Source organism: Halichoeres trimaculatus, unplaced genomic scaffold (genome assembly GCF_033239565.1).
Source record: "Halichoeres trimaculatus isolate MK-OKI-2021-1 unplaced genomic scaffold, fHalTri1.1 fHalTri1_scaffold_3, whole genome shotgun sequence".
Taxonomy (NCBI): Eukaryota; Metazoa; Chordata; class Actinopteri; order Labriformes; family Labridae; genus Halichoeres; species Halichoeres trimaculatus.
This window is the reverse complement of record NW_027437181.1, coordinates 16,306,361-16,333,660: the sequence shown is the minus strand read 5'-3', so window position 1 is coordinate 16,333,660 and position 27,300 is coordinate 16,306,361. Positions and strand designations below refer to the sequence as shown.

Below are 27,300 nucleotides of genomic sequence, written 5' to 3'. Positions count from 1 at the left end.
CTGGTTTCATTCCTTTGGGTCATCAATGTGAGGCTGTCAAGCTTAGAGGCGGACATTATCATAATGTAGAAGCTGATGTTCTCCATTCATGTTGCCTCAGATAAGAATTAATTAGCCTATTAACTCTTTAAGCCGTGGTGTCTTTTTTGGGTCCATGCCAGAAAAATGACATACCCAAACTGAAAAAAGTACCGTATATATATGTCCATCTACATCAGGGGTGGGCAATTAATTTCCACCAGGGACTGCATGAGACACCTGAATTGTGTCAGAGGGCCACCAACTTTCTTCAATTGTAAAATGCTCTGAGTTAAATATTTTGAATAGCTGGTACTGATAATCAGAAGAATAAAGCACTCTGTAAATATTTAGATTAGGTTATGTGAAACTGTGGTGTATAAGTCAAATAAGAAAACAAAAACAATTACTGAATCCTAAAATGATAGAGAAAATGTCTTTATTTTTCGTCTTTGTCAATCTGTGTCATGCATGAACTCACTTTTACCAATCTAGAGTGCCGGCAGGCTGCCAATACTCTTGAATATGGAGGCAGTCCCCCATTTTTTTAATCCTTTCTCCCGCTGGTCCCCTGGCTTGTGAATTCTCCTGATTGTCCCCCAACTTTAAGTATGATTCTGTGAGCTCTAATATTGTTCAAAGTCAGAGCAAGTCCTGTACTTGGGCGTTATATTGAAAACTCAAAAACCATCCACCCCTCTCTCTCTTAGTTGATTTGATCCAAAGATGCTGCAGGAGACCTCAGAGACAGAGACAGATAACTGTGCTGCATTTATTGATGAAGAGTTTATCAGAGCCTTACCTGTGTTCTTTCTTTCTTTCTTTTTTGGTGCTGACATGACATGTCGTGAGTTACACTAACGTAGCTCTGCTCTAACGTAGCGTCCTCTCTATTAAGGGGAGTTTACAGCAGCGTGAATCTTATAGTGAGACAGCTGACTCTAAAATAGTGAAACACGTGTCGTGAAGATCTGTTTGTCTTTGGTGTGCTGCGCAAGGCAATGATAGTTAACTAAAACGAAACTAAAAACAAAAACTAAAATTTGATATACATTGCAGTTAAATCAAACCAATAAAAAATAGAAAAGAAAACAAAAACGATGAGTAAACTAAAACTGTATATTGTGTTCACAAAACTGACTAAAACTAACCAAAATTATAGACAAAATGTCCTTAGTTATTGTTTTTGACAATATTAATAGCCTTTGGGATTTAAATGAATACAAAACATTTTTCCAACCAATTGTACGACAGTTTTAGGCAGTTGTCAGTGCCGTACAGCACCATCACAGCGATGTCCTGGGACGTGCTTGTTTACTGCACTGACTGGCTGTGCGCTGTGCTGCCACGAAATGAAGCGGAGCAATGAATCAGAGCATCTGTGATAGTTTTTAGTAGTATGTCATGTGAGTCTGACTTTAATTGTAACAGACTCCAAGTTTCTAATTATTAAAGCTCATATTATATTGTTTTATATAATTTATGTTAATATTATTTTTATGTTATTTATGTTAACTTTATTTTTCTATAATTTATGTTTATATTTTTTATATTAAGTTTATATTATTTTCTTGTGTTTAAGGCAGCAGCCAACAGTTTAGTATCAGCATTGACTGAGCAGGGAGCACTATGTTGGACTTGAAAATAAACAGTATTACAAAATATTTACTCTGACCTTTTTGAATCCTACACCTGGTTAATACGGTATGAAAAAACTAAAACTAAACTGAAACTAAACTAAAACTAAACTAAAACCCCAGACAGGGGGTTGACTAAACTAAAACTAAGCTTTGTTGCAAAAATCCAAACTGAATAAAACTAGAATACCCGCTCTAAAAATAATTAAAACTAAACTGTAAGGAAAAAGAATGTCAAAACTAACTAAAACAAAACTATAATGACAAATCCATAACGATTATAACCTTGGTGCTGCTTATACGCGCTGGGCGTGTACGTGACGGCGCTCTCTTCAGAACAGGGGAGCGTTCAGGTGGAGGAGACTGAGCAAGCCAGTGAAAGAGAGGGAGAATTCAAACCACGTCTTGTACAGTGTCTGTGATAGATTAAGTATTAAGACATATGCACTCGCATATTTTATGTTCATGACTTACCTCACGCGGGCCGGACAGGGACGTACAAAGGGCCGGATGTGGCCATAGTTTCCTCAGGTCTGATCTACATGGTCTCTTTAAAATCATTCTGGTATCATAAGAAAGGGAACATTTTGTTCAGTACTGGTATTTATGTCACTGGCTTAAAATAATAACTCAAGTACATTTTATGCCTTTTGTTAATCTCCAGTCAGGGGACCTCAGGGTTTTAAATCAAAGCTGTAAACATGTAACATATAGATTCCATCAAGAAAACGCTGCTAAGTTTTTAAATATGCAGATATCTGACATCTTTAACCCATGCTGGACATTTTGCTTTTTTTCTTCATAGATCTAATCAACATAGAACACATCAATCTCAGTGTGAACCAGAGTCAGGATCTTATAATAAAAGGTTCCTCTCGATTAATCTTTTTTTAAACAATGCTTATACTCCTTTCGACCCTCAATCTGACAGGAGTAGCTCGAGTTGATTTTTCTGAACTACAGCTGGAGGGGAGCAGAGCCTGATCTCCGCCCTGAACACTGGGGGGGAATGTTTGATTGAGAGTGTAATGGAAACCTAAAGCTGTTTGGAGAAGTTTGATTGGGAACTTGATTGAGTCTATAGCTCTGATTCTTCTTCACATCAAAGTCTAAATTACCTACCTAGGTCAAGCTGCAAAGCCAACAGGTGACATGGGCGTATATTGACCTGAATCTCTGATTCCTTGGGAGACAAAGCATCACCAGGATTGCTGAGACCAACTGCACCTGCCTGTACCAACACACTAGTTTGAAGCAGAGAGGCTTTAGCAATCTGCTATAACGTTTGTTTCATGTGTCAAATAAATTCATTTGCAGAAAGAGTTTGTTGAAGATGTTCAAACTCTTAATTACTGAAGTTTAGTTTAGATAACCAAAGCCATTTTTATTCAAAAGCATCCTGTACTTCATGACTCCATGAGTGTGATTATACTGGTATCAGACATATGCTAGAAACATTAGATCAGACTGCTTAGTGTCCATGTATTATAAATAATCCTTGGATCACATTTTATTCTAGTTAAAGCAATAAAAATGGATTTGTCAAAGAGAGTGGTGGTAGTTTTTATCAAGTCTGCAGCAGAGGGGAGGAGTTTTTCCAACACCACTCTTAAAATATTTATCATCCTGTCAGGGACTATTACTCCCTACCAGTCTCTGAGTGTGCGCTCTCCAACTCCATCACTGCAGCTCAGCACTGACCGATGTCAAAACGTGAACACTCTCTTACCGCATTGAAACAGAATCAGCATGGATAATGAACTGAGGCTGTTGGGTTTGCATAATGTAGATGTACACAGATACATTTCATTTAAACAAGCTTGAATCTGTTTTCAAACTATAAAATCAACAGTGTTCAAAGTGTGGTTTGCATTTAGTCTGGAAAAAAAATTAACTGATGAGCTGAAAATAATGATGATCAAAGTTCACTTTTTTAATTATGTTTTATTGCATTACATTTTTTAAGGCACCATGAGGAGGATCTGTTTTGATTGGACTGCCTCGCCACCTTCTGGCCTGGAGTTTCACACACACTGTTGGAAAGATGTGATTTTTAACCAGGTGTGTGTTTGTTTTAGAACTAATATTCTTTTTTCAAGACAACTTTTTACTGGATACAACACGTCAAGGCAAGGTATTTATCAGTACAGTTGCATGGCACTGTGGTTTGAAATGTGATGACAAGCAAACATTGTAAGTTCTTACCTTACATCGGTAGCTGGCTACATGTAGCGCTACTAGCAACCCAGTGCTACAACGCATCAGATGTGACAACAAGCAAACTGTCAGTTTATACAGTAGTGTAATAGCTGTCCATACGTACCTCCGACAGCCCAATCCTGTGAGACATGTCAGTAATGTGTAACGTTAATGAATCCTTGTTATGCCCTGCCAGTGCTTACCTACCAAGCAGAGCAAATGTAACCTCACTCTTCATTTTATTGATAGACTCCCAAGTTTGAACAGATCGCTGCAGTATAACTGGAGCATGTGGGTTGGAATGAACATTATAACAAACAGTTGAGCCCTTTTAGCCTGTAGCTTGGGCTGTATCACTCTACTGTCAGCTTTCTTCTCCTCTTCTTCCTTTTTCTGTCTGACAGTTGGGCTCTTGTGTCCACCATTACTACAAAATTGATTGTAGAAATTATTTTCAAGCAGAGAAAAACAAAGATCTCTCTTCTCTCTTTTAAGCTTAGTCAGCTGGCGTGGTGTTATTATAGAGACTTGTCTGTGCCGCAAATTGATCCTGCCAGACCCGATCGGGAAGCTACAAAGAAGCTATGAGGTAGTATTTCGAAATAACCTTTGTTGGCGCTGATAATCTCATTTTTAAGTGTATCTTATGATCAGGCATATATCTAGAAGGGAGCCTTTTTCAAGGTCACTTTCAAACTCCTCACAGCCCCTTCAAACAAAAGTACATTACATCTCTTCAAGTGACTTTAACTGTAAGTGCCCTCTCTGCTATCTTATCTCAGCACAAACAGACAGTATACATTATATGTCGCATTACACAGGTAAATGGCTCGTAGGCAACAGAACTGCTTCCATCTGTACATTGAAATCATCAAACACAAGCTAGAGGTTTTAAGGCTGAAGTGATACAGATCAGATCAGATACAGATGGTTCTCCATATCTCAGTCTGTTGAATGAAACCCACTGTGTACTCAGCTGCTATTTTTTGTACTCCATCCTCTTAAGTTACCAGGAAACCAAAGCTTTCTGACCTTCACTACCTACCTTTATATTTACCTTCAGCTACGTCATAAACGGAACCGAATTTCTATCGCTTTACTTCCTCCCTTCAAGTCACTGCTTAGTTTAAGAACTGGTTTAATTTTTTATATTAAATAGATACTGTTTTAATGTGACTGAGAAAGGCTTGAAATCAAACACAGCTGGGACTAACTCAGGCAATCTGAGGTTCAGGTTGGATGCTGGTACAGGTTGAGGTCACATGAGAGCAGAACGGGAAAATAATGAGCCGTATCATCTTAAATGTGTTGTACATTATCACATTAATTAATTTTGCATCATATATCACATAACACACCACACCACACCACATTTCTTCATATCCTAAGACTAACAGTAATTAGCAAGCATACTTTTTCACTGAAAACAATTAAATCAAACCAAAAGGATGTCTATCTCAGTCGGGTTGAGACTTGTACAGTACACTCTCGTAGTTGTCCATCTTATTGTAAAGTTTGTGCAGTATTATCAGCATGAAGTTTCAGCACTGCCATGGCAACATTAAACTTTAAGGTCCACAAAGGCCCAGACTAAAATGATAAAGAAACTAAATCCTTCAAGGTTGTGTATGTAGCTCAGAACAACCTTAACAATACATTTAAAGTACTGAAAGAAGTAAGCTCAAGTTTTCAGGGACAGGGAACAAAACCTGATTGGTATTCTTTTTGTCCATTCACACTTAAACGCAAACATGCAGTTAGTAAGGCCTATAGTTTTTTCTCTGTACAGATGTTCTTCTCTCACTTTAACCTCATAATCTTTGTGATTTTGTTGCTGAGATGAACCATTTTTCTTTTTATCTGTACAGACAGTGTGACATTTTCAAACAAGGGGTAAGTCCAAGGGGTTGAATCCTCAAAGCCTAGAATCCTTGAAAAAAGGATTAAATGCCGTGCAAATGCCATGTCTGTGGCAACTTCACCTGTCTGTGGTACAAACCCCTGTCACATCCACCTTTTGATCTGCTGGTCTGATTACCACACTGAAATCAGGTAGGAACCACAGCTGCCAGTGCTGTTTAGAGCTGACAAGACTCAGGTGTTCAAAGGATAACTGGTTTTGAAACTTCCATTATTACATCAAATTACGTGAATAAATTTACTGTCATTCACTTATTTTCTGAAAATCAAAAGGATAAATTTCAAAACATTTTCAACCAGCTAAAATGTATTTTAAATGGATTGGTACATGTTGTATTTTTTTAGTTCACAAGTTTTGTACCAATTTTTTTTCTTTGATGGAAGCGTTTTGAAATATTGTGGGATGTGAGCTGTTCCTGTGCCGTCATGGCCATCCTGTGTCATAAAAGGACATAGAACTGAGCAGTTAACAGTGTTCAGTACACTCTCCAACATATTCTCTCATTGGTTGTTACTGGGGTGCTGTACTACAGTGATACAGAAAAGGTCAGCATGCTCTCAACAGCAGCTCTGATGAAATGCACACAACCTCAAATAACAACAGAGTCATCTGAGGATTGATGTGACTTCAGAGAGAAACTTTTTCTGACATCAAACCAGTAATTTATCAGAGTGAAGAGTTAAACTCCCTCAGTGGTACAGGAGCTTCTCTCAGAGTGAATCAATTTATTTAAGTACAAGTCTGCAATGTGTGTCAGGTCTCGCCCAAAATATGATGAGTTTCAGATTGATTGTACCCTTTTACATTATTGTCATAAAGCAAGTAATTCTTAGCATAATCTGTTACTCTGTGTTTTATGAAGATGAATAAATGGAAAAAATACACTAAAAAAGCCCATAAAAGCTTTCAGTTGCAGGAGTTGAGTGTGTTGGTTAAATGAGGCCCCCTTCTGGCCACAGGAGTCATATCATTTTATTTATAGTTGAATGCACTATCAGTAATCAGGCACAATCCCATTCTTATCATCAATGAAAACAATAACCTTTGATTGACTGAAACAGCATACAGTTCCAGGCAAATTATAATGCAATAATGATAATGTGTGTTTATTGAATTATTTCAGGAGAAATTAAGGTAATGTTGCTGTACTGGTTTGGTATTGGAATGTACTGTTCAGCCTCAGTTAAAACAGTGTTTTTAAATGTGTTAAACATAAAAAAACAGTAAGTTACTACTCCACATGGTTGAAACGATGTATAGGATACTAAAATAACGTGGCTGTCATCAGTAAGATTGCAAGTGTGAAGAATGATCAGATATCTTTCATTATGATCTCAAAATGTTTCAAGTGATACTTGTTCTACTGCCCACCTACAACCTTATGCTGAATAGCCAGAATACAAAAACATGCAAAGGAGGGTAGAGGAATAATGAAAACTATATATTTTATTATTGAAAGGAGAATGAGTCCTAACACAAAAGTACAATGCAGCACAGTGTCAATCAATTAAGAACAATTAAAAAACTAAAAGATGCTGCACACCAAATGTGACTTTACTTTTTAATTATCTTTTATTAATAACCCTTAAAAATTAAGATCTATTTTTTGACCAGGAGGTCATAATAATCATATCAATATGCACATTTGAGACACTCAGTAGAAAAACCAGGGGGGACGGTGCCTGAAACCAGGTGACAGGGAGGGCCAAAAATGAAAACAAATCAACTCAAGTTTACAGATTAAAAATATACTTTATCAAACAACTTTTAGAAGCCTCCTAAAGTTTAGCTTGGAAAAACTGTCTGTGGAAATGTTTTGTCTACTAGTACACCCATGAAACCCCAACAATACAACAACGTTGTCCTCTATTACTACTGCTGTTATAAAAGCAAAAACAAAAAAGACATACTCGGGTAGTTTGCAGCCTGAGTTGAGGCATCGTGTTTGCACTGCAATTCTCATTGACACAAGCTTCACCTTTCACCCTCCTTCCCTTCAGCAGAGTCTGAAGGCAGAATATGCAGAGGTGTGAAAAGGCTTCTTGCATGTCTGAAATGTGTGAGTGTGTGTGGATATCGTGTTTGTACTGCTGGTGTGTTCATGCATGTATTTTCACAGATTAGCCCATGGAGGTCATTTTCAACTTGATTTGTCTTTTACTTTAATAAAAAGAAAGGACAGTGCATGACTGAAAAGGAGGAAATAATACTATTTTTTCCCCTTTCTATTACATGCATTTATTCCACAGAAGAGGCTGTAGTTTTTAATTTCCTGTCCATCATTGAGCTCACTGAGTTGAGTGTTTCGTAACAGCTGAATCCACTCTACAGACGTCTACCGATGACCTACTCTGTCGGCATGAATACTGATTCTTTTATGAAACAGACTTTCACAACATGTTTTAAAAGGAGCACAGACAATCATCCTCAAGGCTACTAAAACTTTACTTTGAATGTCCTTTCTTTCAAAATAGGCCGAGTGAAATCACTATTCATATACACACCCACACACACATCTGTATACACACAAACACTTTATGTGAGATCTATGCAAATAAACATGAATTACTCAAGGACGCTCTCCCACCAATCTTTTCTCGCAATGGGAGCAGAGTGAAATACACTCTGAGCCGCTTAATGGAAAATATCTCGAAAAGCTGAGTCATCATCCTGTGTGAGGGAGGACAGAGTATTATGACATGTTTACAACCCTGACCTTGGTTTTAAGAGCAGATGAAATAAAGTCTAAAAGTCACTTTAGAAAGCTTTTGCTGCTTATGAAACTCACTAAAGCTAAACTTGATACCTGTTTGTGAGCTTTATAAGCACACAAGACTATCAGAAACCAGCTGAATACTTTCTGTGACATATTTTCAAAGCCTGTAGAAGCTCTCAAAAGCTAATGTTGGGTAAATGTCAGGCAAGGTGAGTGACAGAGCGATACAGAAACAGACTTTGTTGACTTTTCCATGGCAAAGGTTCCCTTTGAGGGATTAAATGCAGGAGGATGACATGACAGTTTTTTTTTTTTTTTTTTTTTTTTTTTTTTGAGAACTTGCACATGTACAGGACAAGACCAGCAGGGGGATTACAGTAACTGTTTTGACCACAGAGTTAACCTGTAATAATTGGTGACAATGAACATAAACATAACAAGATTTTTTTTATTAATGTGCAAAAAGCTGGAGATTGATTCGATGCAGAGGATATGTGAGAAAAAGGTTTTGTTAAAATGTGGAACTCACAAATTACAGCATAACATTTTAAAACATTGTCTTTGTGCAACAGGATGTATGGTCTATTTGACCACACAAAGTAGGTCAGAGATGCAAAATTAATTTCCCCTCTCTGTGATCAAACATTTTGTTTCCCTTTGAAATGTAAGACGCCTTAATGTCGGGGGAATTTCTGTGACTGAGTTTTCAAAACAAAATGTTTATACATTCAGCTATGTAGAACAGGAAAACACATCATCTCTGCTTTTTGATGTTTGCGTAGTTTGTATTTCTTGTGTGTGTGTGTGTGTGTGTGTGTGTGTGTGTATTTGTGGTTTTCTTAGCTTCTGTGATGCTCAGGCATAACCTTAAATTGTCCCTCTTTAAACAGTTCTTTCTGTTTCACTAACGTCTTCTTTCAGGATATATGTTTCTATAACATTTCATTTTCATCCTTTTTTAAATCCAGAGATTTTTATTTTTTATCAGTTATTCATCTTGTTAAGAACTTTATCGTTCTGACATAAATGCTTTCATCACCATTATTGACATGCAGAATGTGGCCTTAAAGACAATGTTAAACAATTTTATAAAACAACTTCATTTGTGTGTTTTGTTTTGTTTTTAATCTGCTAAGTTCATTCATTCATTCATTCATTTTCTGAACTGCTTATCCTGTTCAGGGTCGCAGGTGGCTGGAGCACCTTGGACTGGTGGCCAGTCAATCACAGGGCTGACACAGAGACAGAAAATTTTTTACAACATTTTTATAGTAATATACACCTTGGCCAAGTGGCTAGTTAGCTTAGCTTAGTGCAGTAGAGTCAAAGAGGAAAAGAAAAGGTGAAGCTTGAGGTTCCACCCTGTATCAGGCTAACCATCCACTTCTTAATTTCAAACCCAGAACAGTTCAAACAACAATACAAAAAAGTATCTCTTCCTCATGGATTCTACAGCACAGTTCAACCACAATAGTTCCACTAAATAAAAAATGTAATTAGAACCAAAACCATTGAGTAGATAGTCAGTAATGTCTTGCACTTTTATTTGTCAAATCTACTGACAGTAATAAACTATTTAATGATGGACTACATGTCTCTACCCGCTGTGCAAGAAAGAAGCTGAAATACCCATCGCTCTGCATGAACATATGCTAACATACTGCCCTGTTGCTCATATCATCCCTTCAGTCCACACCAGAAAACAAAGGTTTAAAAACTGTCATTCTAGCATTTATTCGCTGCACACAGCATTTGTTGACAGGTTTGTATAAAATGTTATCACACCATTTATGTAAACCATCAAAGATCTTGTTGAAACGTTACTTGTCAGAAAAAGAACAGATAAACATAAATTGCAAAGCTAAAAAAAAACAACTCAAGTTAAAGAAAAAATTCTTTGAAAAATGTTTAGATTCTAATGTTTGATTCATCTCCAGTCCGTCATCATTTGGCTGAACATCAGGGAGCTGCTGTGACATCCTTTATTTTATTTTGTATTGTTTTATTGCTTTAATATAATTGTATACACAGAACGCTTGTATATTTATTTTAGTGCCCCCTGTTTTGCAGGGAAATAACATAATAATTAACAGAAAAAACTATTAACCAGGGTGTGCAGTTAAGCTAATGCATTTATTATGATAAAACATGGATTACATATTGTACAAATACAAAGCACTGTATATAATGCAATGAGAAGTTTTGAACACTACTGGTATTGGTAATTCATCCTTCTGAGCTGTGATATCAACATCTATAATAATTTAAACTTCCACTCAGAGAACATCCTTCCCTTGTGATCAATCTCAAATGATGCATCATAATGTCATTCAGCTTTCTTCCACAGCATTTAGGTCTTTGACGTGGCTCTCCTCTTCTTTTTGCTCCTCCCACACAAACCTTAATGTGCAGTCCTGCATCTTGGATTTGTAGACACAGTTGAAATATTGATTTTGCTCCTCTGTGAACATGTTTTTCCAATCTCCAATCTTACCTAAATTGTCAAAGATGAACATGAAGACAACAAAATAGTGGATATGTATACTCTGATTGGCTGAGGCTAAATTTACGGTCTTTAGTCTTCTTTTGTTTTCAAGCATTAAAGATGACATGTCTTGACACAGAGGTGCAGGTTTAGGGGACTTCCAGACGTAAGGATATGTGACATGTATTCATTTATTATTCTCTTTTGGACTACTGCATCTGTTAACTCCCAGAGCATATATGGGCCCTCTCTGGATGAGTCTTGTTTGGGTGAGGAAATTTGGTTTCCTAATCAGACATTTTCCCAGGACATGAATAATCTGTGAAACTGTAAAGAAAGTGCCTACCTTTTCTCATGAAGGAGCCTTTGCCATGGTCCATTATTTCCTGTGCGACAAGAGTGTAGTTGACCATCTTGTTATGTTTCATGCTGCTGAAGCTGCAGTGTTTTACGCAGGTGCTGACCTCGTCCTCCACCAGAGGACACTGTAAGAAAGAGCTTATCCTCTTTATGGCTCCACAGAGGTCCTGAAACCAGAAAGAAGATAAAATAAGATAAAAATAAGTTTTATTTCCTCTAAAAAGTGGTCTGATCTAAAGATGACGCTAAACTGCAGTGCTATTGACTATTGCATGTGAGCGGTCTGTGTGACTTCCTCCAGAAGCTAGATATGCATTCAAAGGCTTTTATGAGATTTTAAAAAAGAACAAGCTGGCTGAGCTTCAAAGAGTTTAAAAACAGACAACAGTTAATCAAATGTGCTTTTACTAGCTGTGTGACTGGAAAACGTTACAAATTATTAAATACTTAGTGTTCCTTGAAAAAAATAATACAAATAAATTTTTTTTTAGTGCAACTAAATAAAAAAAGACATGAATTCAACTCTACCAATGACATCTCTTCGTAGGTGATATGCAGCAGGCAGTTGACACTGGCTGTCTGATCGCTCCATCCTTTAACATGGTCAAACCAGGAGCCGTAGGATACTGTAACAAATAAGTATGACCAACTTTAGACTCAGACTATCCTTTAGTCAAATCATCACCATATCCTATAAAAAGCACTGGAATTAATAAATACATTATCTGTCATCCTGAAAATAACACTGGAAAAAATGTGTCTTGATGCAAACTCACGTGTGCCTTCCAGAAACTGATTCAGAAACTCTGGAAAAGTGTCGGGCTCAGGGAGGAAGTTGGCCATTTTGTGGAAGTGGTAAAAGGACACTACGACATCTTTAGGGTTTCTGCTCACATAGATAACCTGTAAGAGGAAATAGAGCAACATCATTGGTTTCTACTGATTAAACTGATATCTGTGAGTTAAAAAAAGAAAAAAAAACAGTCTTGGTGAATTTCTGTTTTGTATATGAGCATTTGACCCTGATACTGATCCTTCAGATTTTGACTCTGAAACACCCTTATGACATCAGGTCCCATAATGTTCCCACTCTTGAATCTACACTTTGACCCACTATGGTCCAAAAGTTGCACTATTATGTAAATCTGACCTTAGCTTTGGAGCCCTGGAGGGCAGGGCCCAGCAGGTGATGAGGCAGGTGTGTGGTGATGACTCTTGGTGTACTGGGTGAGCTATCCAGAACTGCAGCAAAGTAATACTGCTCAAGCCATGGAGACCGAGCCCAGTTTGGGGTATTCTGTGATACATGAGGGTCCCCTTTGTTGGAAATGAGACTCACAATTTCCTGCATCCATGTGGTGCCTGTTGACAGGAAAAAAAGATGCATATGTCTGCTGACTCAGGCAGCATTCACAACAGTTTAACTACATAGACTGCCAAGTAAAGTGACATGTTAATGGTGTTTAAATGGTTCAAGTAAGTTGTTTTATATGTGGATGGCTGCAGTACGCTTACAGGTGCCACACATCCTCTCTTCTTACCTGACTTTGGGTAGGAGACAATGAGGATATCCGAGTCCCGGAATGGAAATTTTAGAGCAAGTTTTAAAGAATCCTGGGTATGAAGGTGTCCGGGAAAAGATATACCATGAAACATCTCTGTGACGTCCAGCCTGGCCATGTCCGGCTTGGTTTTTTGTTCCTATCTGCTGGTCCGTGAGCTGCGCAAGAGTGCCTCTCTCACCCTGCACTGTTGGCCTCTTTGTTCATCCGGCTCTGTGAGCGAGACTAACTGATGACTTTATACAAAGGCTTTTACATGAGCCAGAAAGAGGAAATGCAAATAGAGATCCAGGCTGAGCAACAGAGAGAGAGAGAGAGGGTGTTTCTTGTATTTCTTTCAGAAGATATATGTGCATGTTCAATCTTGTACAAGTGGAAAAACAGGAGGGAAGGAACTCATTTAGCAATGCACCATTGCAAACACGGTCAAAACAATTGCATCAAGCGCATTTAACGTCAGCTCTTAAATTACAGCCATCCTTGCACCATGTACTGGAGCTGTTGTCTGTCTGTGCTCCACTTGAGACTACTGAAGACGTCAGCTGCTTTCTTTAAATCCCAGGAAGTTAAAGTCTGAAAAAAAAGAGGTCAACTCTTTGTGCTGCTTTTACCTCATTCTTTTGCCAAGGATTCATACAAGTGGGCAGGGGATGCTAGCCAAGCTGCTGTTTTCTTTTTATGTAGGTATTTAAGTCTCTTGTCTCTTTCTTCAACAATACAAGATCAATTTTCTCGTTTTTGTAAATCCATTTGACTCGTTGGTATGCCTCATGCCCCAGCTCCACTGACCATTTTGTCAGTCTGCCAACAAATCACATTACTCCGAATAACTCAGTGTAATTTACAAATTCTATCGAAGCAAATTTTATCTTAGAATTTTGATCACACTCAGATCTCATCACAAAGCCTGGTGTAGTTTTCAGATGGCAGCTTTTTCTAAGCTCACTCAATGCCACCACCTACTCGTTACCCAACAATTCACAGAGACGTAATTATGGGCATGTACAGGAATGTGTAAGCCTATAATTACTCCTGTTGTGATACTTTTTTCAATGTGGGTGGATATTTATCCAGACTTTTGTTTTTGGTCTGAGACATTTATTGTGTGTGAGGCGGAAAATGATAGTGACATGCAGCTCTTTAACCTGTTTGAATGGGTCTGAATTCACAGTGATGGTCATCTTTATTGATTTATTGAGAAACATAACCTAACCTTGAAGATAAAGAGGTAATTGTGAGAGTGATAATCAGTGTTTGCATTAGGTTTAACTTATATAACAAAATATTATCTGTTCTCTGTACAAGGGAGTTCTGGACAAGACAGCAGCATATAAAGTTTCATCAAGACAGTGCAATAAACAATACATTAATCAATAAATGTAGGTTGGCCATGAATTGGCTCAAAGTAAGGCAGCAAAAATGAGTTTAATGTGGGCTTTTTTCATGCTTTGGGACAAAAAGTTAAGAGTCTGGTTGTGATAATCAAAGTGTGAAGTCTTTGACAAATGTACAACGGTCTCTGAGTTTTTAAAGGATTGGACAGATGGTAAAATCAAAGTCTACTAGTTTTTCAAGTCTCTACTAGATTTTCAAAGTTTAAATTGCTTTCAGACAAAATCATTAGTTTGTGTTTAGTGTGAGGAGAACTGTTGTCTCTAATTCAAACCTGAATTAACAGCATGAAGGTGCAGAACCACTGTAGGGTGGCTGTGGTACGTGGTCTGTGGTTGTGAGACAGGTTCAGTGCTTTTTCTTTTGAACAGCTATGGTGACCTTTTGAATTTGTGTGTCATTCGCTCAGTTGATATGTACAACATTGAAAAACAGTTCATTTTCTGTTTGTTTCTTTTTGAAATGAAAAAAAAATTGAAAATCCTACCTTACTATATTCCATTTGTTAATCAAATAAAGAGAATTTAAATTATTGTCCTTAGCTGTTTTTGATTTGTTATTTAATTTTTCCGGTCATTAAGGCCCCAAAGTTGTGCCTCCTCTGTCAAGAGAGCGTAGATAAAGCCGGCTAGATGGTAGTTGCACCCGGAGCAATGGATAGCTAAGTTTTATTCAAAGGAGCTAAACAAGTGACTCTTATGGGTGATGACATGAAACTAAAAAAAATATAAGAATTTTTCAGGGATGTTCATTTTCTTATAAAATGTGCCATATTTTTCTAGTTAAGTTGTAATACATAAGGTAAATTTCAAAACAGGGTATCTGCAGGGTCTCTAAAAGTCTTAAAAAGTCTAAAATCCACTAATTTGAATTTAAGGCCTTAAAAAGTCTAAAATTCTCTTAAAATGTTATTTCTGTGAACTTTAACTGCATATGATTCAACTCATCTTCACTCATGAGCAGAGCTTCCATTTTAACCTTATAAAGACTCTGTAACAATACTGAAAAAATATGCCCCAAAACAGCAAAACCTCCCCCCAAAAACCCTAAAAAAACACCATAAGTGGCAGCCATCTTGAATTTGAAGGTTAAAATAAGGTCAAATCATTTTGTAACACTGAAATATGTATTTCTCAACAAAAATAAGGTCTGAAAGCATGTATTGTCCATCATTGTAGGTCGAGCTTTTTAAAAGATCATTTCTGTGACAGCCATTTTGGATTTTGGTCTCTAAAAAATTTTCCCCACCATTTAAAAAAAACCCCCGGCTTAATTTGTTTTTTAGCCCTCCTAGATGACAAATCCATTGAGAAACGGACCTTTGCTCACCGCAGTCACGTTTCGCTCCAAAATGGCCCAACTAATAGGCAGAATTTAGATTCGGTATTGCCCTAACAAACACTTCTCAAACTAGAATATCCCATGTGTGCATTCTCTGTCAGTTACTATTTGAATGTTTTGTCATAAGCGCCATCCCAAATAATTTTTTTCAAACAATCATCATATTGCGCTGAAGCTCAACTTGTTTTACAGTTGAAAAATATTATCAATATACTTCAAATTGGTTACAAAATGTTAGGAAAGAGCTTATATACATGTAAGCTATGTGCCGGCATCGAAAGTGTGCTCAGGTACTTTCACAACTGAACTACACCCCTATAAGACAAACCGGACACTTGAAACTAAAGCCTTAAACACAAGATCAGCAATCACCTTATAAACTGAAGGAAGTAAATTTAACACAAAGCACAGGACTGTTGTAGGAAGACACTGTGATACAAATGCTGACTAAACAATCAATCAACCCACAGCTGCCAAAGGGTGCTGCAGCAACCCCAGCAGCCCTGTTTGGGCCTTGGGTATGTTCAATTCCTTCTAAAATACACCGTATTCCAACTTAACGAGAAACAGATGGCATATTTTAGAAGGAAATGAGCATACCTGAATAATCCTGCTGATTTTTTTGGCTGTCATCTCGTCATCCTTAAGAGTCACTCCTTCAGCACCTTTGAATCAAACGTGGCTGTCCATCATCACATGTGCAACTACCATCAAGCTGGCCTTATCTAAGCTCTGTTGACAGAGAAGCTACAACTTCTGGGTGTAAACGAGAAGTTAAGTAATAAAATCAAAATCATCCCGTTGCCCGTACTTCAATTTCCCTTATTTGATCAATATAAACTAAAGGAAAAAAACGAACTTTTTTTTTTTTTTTTTTTTTTTTTTTTTTTTTTGATTTGTTTTTTGATTGATAGTTGAATATCAACTGTACAAATGATACATGGATTTTTTGTGTTTGTGAAGTGGATGTTTATCCATCTCTGTGGAGCATTTCCTTCAGTAAGCCAGCCAGTGTTACAGCTCCCCTTGTAACTTACGATAGCTGTGACGCTCATATGTGTTATCAACACATTTTATAGAGGGTTTTACTGTAACCACTGTCATTCTTATCTGTATAACAACCTTGTTGATAAAGCTGCCTGTTAAAATGGCACACTCGTCAGATGAGCCTTTTACTGAAGCTTTAAAACTTAATTTTAACCCACGAAAAATAGGAAGTAAGAGTAAAATATTGTCGTTTATTATAACCTTAGTTGTACATAAAGAAAGAATTAGAGGTGTGAAAAAAGAGTTAGTTCATGTGTGATTGTAAATCTTTGGTTACCTGGCACAGATGGTTCTCTATATTTCTGATTTTATGACTGTGTGCTTGAAATTGAATCAGCTGATGAATATGATTTTCATTTATAAATATTTCAAACACTGTTAATCATTAACTGTTTCAGTTATGGAGCAACATCAGTCTCTGATTAAAATGTCATCCTTTAATCATAACTGGAAAACAAGGGGATGAAAACAGTGAGATTAGGATAATTTTTTGAAGTGGCAGGACCCAAAACAAAAAAAGAAATCTGAATGGTGCTGAAATACTCTTTCAGAGCACGACACCCACACTCTCAACTGATTCACTTTCTTAGGTGTTTTGGAGGTTTAAAAGCATTGTTGAAAATTGACAATGATCATTGAGAAGTATTGGAAATGAGGCGTTATCTGTCTCACCAAAATACCTTAATATTTAATAAATTGACTCCATGCCCTTCTCACCTCTTTCCGTGCAGCTTTTTGATGGGGAAGGATCAGGAGGCGTCCTGGTTCTCAGTTTTAACAAAAATTTATTAACAATATGTCAAGAATATGCATTTACAGAGATCTGTGGGGCAGCCTCATTCCCTGTCTACATGTTTCTGTGACAGTTCATGAGACTGACCCTGTCTCTTCCTCAGCACCAATATATAGTGACTAACAGAGTTTCTCTAAGGATGTAGGTCAAGCCATCTTCTTATTGGCTCTTCAGGTGTTGTCTCCCCTCTTATTGGCTGCTGGCTGTCCTCTGTCTCTGTCTGGGACAAGCATTCATCAAGTGGGTGATCAGCCCCCCTTCACTTATCTATTGAGAAACTGGCAGATACACATCTCTCTTTTCCTCCTTTAATTATTTATCTTCCTCCTTTGACTGAAACACCTCTACTCTGACAAAAAAAAGAAGTAATTATTGACTTGAGTTATTAGTGTTGCACAGTTACTTCTTTTTATTATTGGGCATAAACATTAACTTCACTTGTGGTCACTCACTACGCTGGTTGCTCCATAAATTCCCAGGAGCCCCCAGCCCCCCTCAAGTGTCTTGCAATGCATACCACCACAATGAGCCCATCTGTCCACCAAGTGAGTAAAGTACATCTGTATAATATTGTCAATTAAAAATTAGAAGAGTTCTACATATAATTCATGAAAAATTTGACGCTGAAGATACAGCTTTGTTACCGTTGGATGCTCGTCAGGCATTTGATAGAATGGAGTGGCCATATTTTTTTAATGTGCTACCCAGATTTGGATTTAGAAATAATTTCCTTGGTTGGATTCAAATTTTGTATACAAGACCCACAGCCAGAGTTTTAACAAATAACATGGTTTCAAAACCGGTTACAGTAGAACACTCCACATGCCAGGGATGCCCATTATCACCACGGTTATTCATATTGGCTCTTGAGCCCTTGGCTATGACAATAAGAGCAATAAGATACCAGACTCGTCTGGTATCTAGTTAGGAGAACAAGAACATAGATTGGCTTTGTATACTGATGTCTAGATAGATTTCTTTAGTATCTACTAGCATACCAAACCTAATGCAACAAATTGAAGTATTTGGGTGATTTTCTGGCCACAATATAAATGACTCAAAATCTTCCATACTATTTTTGAATGAGAATGAAAGACTAAAACCAACCCTAAAACCCCTGTTTATTAACCCAAAGGAGGGATTCATGTGTCTTGGAATTAAAATTACTCCAGACACTAAAACCACTATAATAATGAAACACGACCCTTTGATGAGTGAAGTGAAGGAGACTCTGAATAGATGCCTCCACCAAAGTCACTTTTTGATGAGCTCAACGATATCTTTAACACATTCATTTGGAACAACAAAAAGCCCAGGCTGAGACTTCGCTTACTGTACCTGCCATTTGAAAGAAGTGGGCTACAACTCCCAAACTTGAAATGGTATTACTGTTCTGCGCAGTTACGTTCAGCTATGTTTTATTTTTCAACGAGACACCCCCAGCCTGGATGAGTGTCAAACAAACAACAGTTACACACCTTCCATTAAAGCTGTATTTGTTTTCCACAAATTCAAAAAACTTAAAAAAAAAAAAAAAAAAAGGACATATAACCCCTTTTTAAGAAACACTATTGATTTTTGGTACAAGGCACATCAGCATATTGGAGATACTCCTATCTCTTATTAATCCCCTACATGAGGTAACACATGTTTAAAGGCAGGAAGAGCAGATGCAGGCTTTGAAGTCTGGGAAGAAAAGGATTTACAGAAGTTGGCAGACCTTTATAATGATGGCAAAATACTTACATTTGACTAATTATGTCAAACATATCACTTCTCCAAAAACATTTCTTTAAACATGTACAAGTAAAACACTTCATAATGTCAAAATAGACACATTCAATCTCAACTGCTATAATCTTATTTGGAGAATCTTACTCTCCAAAATCCAGAGGGGAGGGCTCAGATTTCTTAATTTTTTACAGCTCTGTTACCACATGATAAAGAAAACAACACTGATAACCTGGACGCATGGCGACCTGACCTCCAAGAAGAGATACACAAGGCAGAGTGGGAATTGGCTAGTTTAAAAGCTCAGAAACAGCCAGTCAACACAAGGATGAAACTCTTGCAGTTAAAGTGGTTAATGAGAACTTATATTACCCTGGTCAAATTAAATCATCACTTTATTCATCATTTTATTTATGTATCAGTGTATTTTATATGGGGATTATGTTGTCAGTTTAAATGTATACCATATATATATATATATATATATATATATATATATATATATATATATATATATATATATATATATATATATATATATATATATATATATATATATATATATATATATATATATGTATATATATATATATATATATATATATATATATATATATATATATATATATATATATATAGTTTAACAATAGAAAAGCAGTCAGACTTTTTTTTATTATACATTAACTTTTATGGCATTGGAGAGCAGTATAAGCTACCGTGCTGCGTTCTTTACGCCTGCTGACGGCTGTAGGTATAATAAGAAGCAGACTCAAGACAGAGGAGGGGCAATGCCTAGAGTAGGTGTTTGGGCAGAAGAACACAGATTGCTGGCGTAAAACCTGGGAGATACAGATCGAGAGACTGGAAATTGTCAGGAAAAAATTGATTCCTTGAGCTGGTGGTTGGATCTGGATAAAAAAAGGCCTCAAGAAAGGTGTAGAAGTAGAGTTTAGCAGCTTTATCAAAGGGACAGACAGTTTAGGGGCACTGTGAAAAGAAAAGCAGTGTTATATCTTGAAGGGATCAAAATGTTCCCTAAGGTTATCTTAGCTGTTATTTTCTCACTGTGGGTCGGTTCTTGTGTGGTCAGCTCAGCTGAGGACCCGTACTTGACCCGAGCTTTGAAGCTGATGTCAGAGACTCCTCTTATTGACGGGTGAGTGGAAGCTTCCCTTACATGGAGTAAAGTGTTGTTTTGACTATGTCCTCTACCTCAAGTTGTGTGAGAAACAAAAGAGGCGAACCCGTCTCTAAACTTCTGGAAGCAATTTCTTCTTTGTGCCAGTGAGCCCAGACAAGCAGCACTCCTCCCTGAGGTTAAAACACAGCCTGTGATTGAGTGTTTTGGCTTTCTAATCTTCCAGACATAACGACCTGCCTTGGCAACTTCGAAAGCAGTTCAACAATGAACTCAACAAAGTGGATCTTAACACACTGAACTCAACGCACACCAACATCCCGAAGATCAAAGAAGGACACTTGGGAGCGCAGGTACTAAGAGATCACAGTGTTCTGAAAGTTTAAAGAAGGAGATGTGAATTTATTTCAATGTGCTCAGTCTCAAAGTCACCATGATACACTTTGTATCTCTTTACAAAAGTTAGGCATTATAGTAATAACATATTTCTAAACGTAACCCTATTAGGACATAACTAATGACAAACTTATGGTGTCTGTTCTGTGGCACTTGGTTTAAATTCCATTTTTGGATGAATTTCCAGCTGTCTAGTTTCAGACCATTCACAATGTTTATTAGGGGTGATATTGGCAAGAACCTTGCAATATGTTGCGCATCAGGATACATGGATCACGATACAATAATTTTACAATATCACAATATTGTGATATATTGTGATATTCTACCCAGTTAACTTTACAACTCTAACATTAAAATAAGGTTGCAAAGAAATTATTGGTTGAAAGATGTGGTCAGTTGGTGAAACTGATAAATGTCACTTGGTGTAACCAATGTTACTCATAAAAAAATCTAATATTGCACAAAACATGACTATAATTTTCAATTTATCAGTTTACTACACTGTAAAAAATTAAACTCAAAATGATTTCAAACTGACCCAAGAAAAGAGAGAAAACACTGATGTTTATGTTATGAAAACACACATCATCAAGTTTGGGAATAAAATACTTGAAATGTGTAGTTTGATATTATATTAATTATACAGTTTATGGGCATTGGACATTGTAGTAGCTCTCTGGCGTCATCTACTGCAGTGAAGGTGCAGAAGACGTATTGTACTTCCATCTCACCTAAATTATGAATTTTCATTTTAACAAAATATCAATATTAAATGTTAAAATATCACTATTTTATCACAGATCAAAGTATTGCGGTATATTGCTGTGTCGATATTTTTCCACAGCTGTGATGTTTATGTCCCAGTAGCCCTGTAGGCTGAGCCCTTTTGCAGAAAACATGTCATGAATTATGTTTTTGTGTTACCACTTGACACATTCCCCAGCTTTAACTGGTTGTAGCCACAAGAGTTGTTTGGGCCCAAACCAGATATGGAAGATTTTCAGGCGAACTCCCATGTGAAATTTAAAACACTCTAAAGCTCCAGTGTTACACAGAGAAGACTAATTAAAGGTTAACTGAAAAGTTTCACCTCACACTTTCTTAAACTGCCACCAAAATAGGGAGAAACTTGTAGCCTGCAGACATACTCATAAACAGAAGATCATTATGTTTTGTGGATCAGAGTTAAAGTTTTGTGAACCAAGGCCAAAACGCTCCTCAAAGGCAAAGTTCAGTTGACAAAAGCCAGACAAGAGCTCCTGAGCCTGTAATAAAGAACATTTGATATTGAGTTCCAGTCTGTTTTATGTGCAGATCTGCACATTTCTTCTGACACAGCAGATCTTATCTGGAGGATGGCTTTATGTGGCAGAACAGTTTACAGTTGAGAATCTAAATAAAAGGAAGAAGAACACAGGACCTTGTATCGGCTGCAGCTCTGAGTTAAGGAAGTTGCGTAAAATGATTTTTATCTCTTCAAATCTAAGTTGCTTGATAAACTGTGAAATGATAGCAGTGTATGAAAAGGAACTCTGTCACAAGTTGGTTTGTCTCTAACTGTTGTCTGCAATTAAAACCTTAAAACTATGTTGCCACTCCCATTACTGCAAATTACAGTGGATAAATAGTTACATAATTATGATAAGGGGATGAATCTCATGTCTGGTAATTGATCTTTGTAGTTTTAATGACTACAACACTCATAAAAATGTTTTATGACCTTTTCAAAGACACTTGCTCAGCTCACCATGTCAGCACCTGAGTGTCATACACATAAAGTCTGTGTGTGTGTTGAACGTGATTATGTAAAATATCTACTCTGTGTCTCTCAGGTGACACAGAAGAAGCTAGCTAAATACAGATATTTTCAAGGTGTTGTGCAAAAAGGAAACATTTTAGTTCCATATAATATGTTTTATTTGGAATAGCGACTGCTAATAATTTGTTGTTCATTTTTCCCTCAGTTCTGGTCGGCCTATGTCCCCTGCGACACTCAGTACAAAGATGCGGTCAGGCAAACTCTGGAGCAGATTGATGTGGTTCACAGGATGTGTCAGAAATATCCAGACGTTTTCATGTTTGCCACCAGTAGTGACGGTAAGGCGTCCTGTCATGCTACTGATTTCAGAAGCATTCAAAGTATTTTTTGTGTTTCTGCATCTCTCACATCTGAACCTTACAGACATCATGCAGGCCTTTGACATGAATAAGACAGCCAGCCTGATCGGGGTGGAGGGAGGTCACTCCATCGACAGCAGTCTGGGGACCCTGCGCACTATGTACCATCTGGGGGTCCGCTATCTCACACTAACACACTCCTGCAACACACCATGGTAAGAAGAGCTAGTACTGTAGGCAAGTTCAGACAAATTCTTCACATCTGACATACATCAATCTTACTATCACCTGAAAGATGTATCTCTTTTTCCTCTATCCTTTCCATCGCTTGAGTGTGTACTACTTCTGCACTCAATCGCAGGGAATTAAAGAAAGCAGAAAGCAGTGAGCTCATTACCTGAAAATCATGTTAAATTGACAAAAAGGTCCAAAGCAGCAGAACAACATGGTTTTTTTCTAACTCAGGAGGAGGCTAGGCTCAGTAAGGCCATGTTGAAGTTCCACTGAGATCCAGTAGTTAAGTAAATAGTCACTTAATTTGGACAATGTAAAAAGTAAATGTTGGGGGTTGAAATTAAAACACTTTTCTTGATTTTTCTCTCTTACAAACATATTAATTCCAGCTTACAAGGTTCAAGTCCAGCATGACTTCAGAAGAAGCCTTTGAGTTCAGTATTCAAAGATTTAAAGGAAAAGTAATTCATGTTAAAAACAAAGCTTAGACTGCTTCTTCATCAGCATTATTGATGCATGAGTGTCAGCAATGGTTTGCTGTTGGTGGCTGAATTGGTCAGCCTCTTTGAAATAATCAGCAGGGCCTTAATTTGTGATTACTCTATCGCTGTCTTCATTTTACCAGACTCTTCAGGTAGTGTTAGGTGTGTCACCTTTAGACGTCATGGTCGGTTTAGGTTGTGGTGTGGTGTGGTGTGGGAAGTTTGGGGGATTCCTGCAGGGTTTTGCACTCTAGGCAGAGAGATCACATTCTCTGCAAAGAAAAGAAAATTTATACCGAACTTCCTTTTCTCAACTGTATCTATCGCTGTTTTTTTGCACCATACTGAGGAAAACATAGAAGCCAAACATGTTTCACTTAAACCCCAGTTTACATTTAAACACATTCTTCCCTCTTTTTTCTTGACTCTAGCAGCTAAACTAGTTTACAGAGTATTTAAATGTAATTCCTAAGTGAAAGATTTGATTCTTGTATTTCCTTTAGTTATAAAGTTTGTCTCACATATTTGCCTTTCTCACAGGGCGGATAACTGGCTTGTTGACACTGGATCAGAGCCATCTGAGCACAACGGTCTATCTCCCTTTGGAAAGGTCAGTGTACAAACAGGGTAGGCAGATAGTTCTCTAATAGTGTAATAGGTCACAGATAAGTGCCTTGGACACTGTTTGTGCTGGTTTACTTCTGAAGTGTTTTTTTCCACTTTAATTTATTATGAGTTTGACCAAGCTGCAGTACACCCAAGATGAGTTAAAATGTCTGTGCTGTTACAGTAAAATGTAAAAGCTAAAAAACAAACGACTTGTTCTTCAAAATGAGAATGAGGACAACAGCATAATAAATAGGGGTGGGAGAAAAAAAATCGCAGTATCAGGAATTTTATTGTTGGATGATTTTAAATTGTGATTTTTTTGGTTTAAAAAAAAACTTTTTTTTCAATTTAAGTTCATTTTAGTATTTTTCATAAGCTGGATTGAAAAAAAACTGGGATGCCAGATCCCCTATCGACCTTATAAATTATTTGGGAAAATATGGCTCCAGATCTAGTCTGTAGACGTTATTATCATCATTCACTTGGTGTAGTGTTCAAAAAGTGAACAAAAAAATCCTAGAAATTGGGAATAAAAAAAACATATTTTCCTAGCCCTAATAATAAAGACTAAAGTATTAAATGTACATCAAGATAGATACAGTTTATTAGTCTGTGAAAAAAATTAGCCCAATGAATGCAGGTTTTATTGTCTCAGGAAATGGACTTAAAGCATTTTCAACGTTACAGTCAAAAGACAAAAAACAGTGAGATTGAATGAAAATCTTGTGCGTTCCTCACAGCAACTGATTGTGGAAATGAACCGTCTGGGGATGCTGATTGACTTGGCCCATGTGACTGTCGACGTGATGAACCAGGTGCTGGATATGTCTGAGGCTCCAGTCATCTTCAGCCACTCCTCAGCCTACAGCGTCTGTCCACACAAGAGGAACGTCCCTGATGATGTCCTCAAGAGAGTGGTGAGTTTGTGCACACATGAGTGGATTGGATACACAGCTCAGAGGACACAAAGTGAAAAGAAAATTGAGAAAGGTCATCCGTAGTCATGTGACTGAAGAGTCAAGACAGAAGCTGAAAAGACAGTCGTACCGCTGTGTAGAAAGTAATGCTTTTATGATTGCAGTAAATTCAGAAGTATTATCAGAAAATCTTCTTTTTCATGGTGACAGGAAGGTTCATTCAAGGTTAAAGGTTCGGTTATTTGTACCTGTAGGTTTACAGTGAGTAGTCCTCCTCCTGTTACAGAACAAACAGCAAAGGACAAGTCCCTGATCAACAAAGTGACAGTGAACAAAACTAAGAGAGTGACCTTAATATAAAAGAAAAAAAAAACTTCAAAAAGCTACACTTTTTTATTGGACTCACAGTCACTGCTTTTAAAACTTAAAGGTAGAGACAGAGAGTGCAGGATTTTCTTCCCTTAGCTGTGTTATTATGTCTTGTTAATCTCCCTGATGGCACCTGGTCTGGGACAAAGCTGCTTTTGTACCACTTGGTTTTACTGGTCCTTTATACCTGCATCCAGACAGGAGAAGCCAAAATGGGTGAGAACAAAGAGAGGCAACTGAAAAAATGAAAGAGAATCCAAGTAAAAGACTTACAGCAAAGTGAGAACAAAACACATGACTCCCAGAGGATGGGAGCTGTTTTTCTAAAAGGAGCCAGCCTCTCAAAGGGTCAGCTGTGCAAGGTTTCTGGGTCAGAGTGTGACTTTGCCCTCAGCCTGCAGGACCAGTTATACAGTTTGGTTCTGACACTTCCTGTTCCCACAACATGCAAAAGGATTCAATAAAAGCACAAACGCTCACAGAAGTTCTGTAGATGTAAAAAAGGCAAACACTTTAACAGTAAATTAGTTTGTTTCCCTTCTTGTATACAGCTTCACAGTTCAGCTTCCTGTCAGTTATTGTCTCAAGATATCTGACAGTTGAACACACTTCACTGTTACACACTTTATGGTTGTGACTTCCTGTTTGTTGACATGTTTTTCAGAGGTCAGTTATCATTTTTTGGGGTTTGAAAGATGTTCATCTTAAGTAAGGAGTCTTTACAACATTAATAACAGTCACTGATAAGCCGGCTGTAGTTTTCATTTTGCAGAAATATGCGTGAAGGGTCCTCGAAATTAAAGGTACAGAGTATTAAATTAGTTTAATCCAGCAAAGATTTTGCCTTCATACTTGCTCATAAATTGAATCTACATCCGTCTGAAAGATACTGAAAGGAATCTCTAAAAGAAGACAAAAATTTGCTTAGTTTCTCAAATATGTGTTGAATTTCTATAACATATGTCTTTAAAGTCCCTACGTGACATCTTAAGAGATCTTGACAAAGTCTTGTAGATACATGCCTGGTTGTAATCCATGATTCAAAATGAGACCGTTAGCATCTAAATAGGTTATTGCCAAATGCTATTTCTCAGTATCTGTGGTTGTGCGGTCCACACATCGCACGTCAAAGTCTCTATGACAACCCCACACCAAATGGGGCGAGCCCGCGAGCTAGTTCAAGCAGTCAACTCGAGCAGCACTGCTATACACATACCATGTGTCTTACACGTCATAACCATCTTGCAATCACACTCTCTCAATTGGGCGGTCTATTTAAACCGGGAGTCTCTCATCCCTCTCTGCCTGTCAATGCCTTGGCTGCCCTGCGTTTGTAATGCTGCATGTTTCTTTGCCCCCACCACCCCAGCAACCACCTGCAGGCTCCGGGGGGATTATGTTCAGTATGTTTTGCTCATCACTCCTCAATGTCACCATGTAAATTTATTGTGAGGGGTGATGAGGCCGGAGCCTGGACGCCAAACATAAAATATATTTGCTGCTAAATAAACAATTCAAACGTGAGTTGTCTGACTGAACTGATTACGTTTCGCAGTGAGAAGAGAAGTCAGCGTTTTCCTGTGCTGAAAAATATTTCTGTGATTAATTTTGTTGTGATGGTGGACACAGAAGCCTAAAGTCGGACAGAAAAGGGACAGAAAATCAGAATAAAGCTATAAAGGATCAAACAGCACTACGTAACTGTTGAGAAATGCCTTACCTCATCAAGTTGTAAAAAGTTTTCTTGAACAAAGAACAGTAGAGTAAGAAAGAAGATCTGTTCTCCATTCATTTGCTTCAAAACAAACGCACACCTTAATTACAGTCACATC

At 37.5% G+C, this 27,300-nt stretch overlaps 2 protein-coding genes across 2 annotated transcripts in view; one reads left to right on the top strand and one right to left on the bottom strand.

The window, feature by feature from the left end:
- The window catches only part of dpep1 (dipeptidase 1), a 69,925-nt gene that overhangs the window by 39,812 nt on the left and 2,813 nt on the right, over positions 1-27,300 (top strand). Inside the window, exons 3-7 of the mRNA XM_074666514.1 lie at positions 20,567-20,693; positions 22,704-22,836; positions 22,922-23,072; positions 24,114-24,183; positions 24,923-25,099. Of these exons, the coding sequence (XP_074522615.1) occupies positions 20,567-20,693; positions 22,704-22,836; positions 22,922-23,072; positions 24,114-24,183; positions 24,923-25,099 (658 nt within the window). The remainder of the gene's footprint in view (positions 1-20,566; positions 20,694-22,703; positions 22,837-22,921; positions 23,073-24,113; positions 24,184-24,922; positions 25,100-27,300) is intronic.
- Positions 10,190-13,110, bottom strand: sult5a1 (sulfotransferase family 5A, member 1). The gene is made up of 6 exons (XM_074666956.1): positions 12,878-13,110; positions 12,487-12,698; positions 12,113-12,239; positions 11,865-11,962; positions 11,323-11,503; positions 10,190-10,985 (listed from the first exon to the last, which is right to left on the bottom strand). The coding sequence occupies exons 1-6, from the start codon at positions 13,014-13,016 to the stop codon at positions 10,822-10,824; spliced, it is 921 nt and encodes a 306-aa protein (XP_074523057.1). The 5' UTR covers positions 13,017-13,110; the 3' UTR covers positions 10,190-10,821.

Bases quoted from the DNA above. Each gene is read 5' to 3' on its own strand.
- sult5a1 (XM_074666956.1), bottom strand. From the start codon at position 13,016: ATGGCCAGGCTGGACGTCACAGAGATGTTTCATGGTATATCTTTTCCC. The intron at 12,699-12,877 runs GTAAGAAGAGAG...TCCTGTCAACAG, and splicing joins TGTCTCCTACCCAAAGTCAG to GCACCACATGGATGCAGGAA. The intron at 11,963-12,112 runs GTGAGTTTGCAT...TATTTGTTACAG, and splicing joins TCAGTTTCTGGAAGGCACAC to TATCCTACGGCTCCTGGTTT.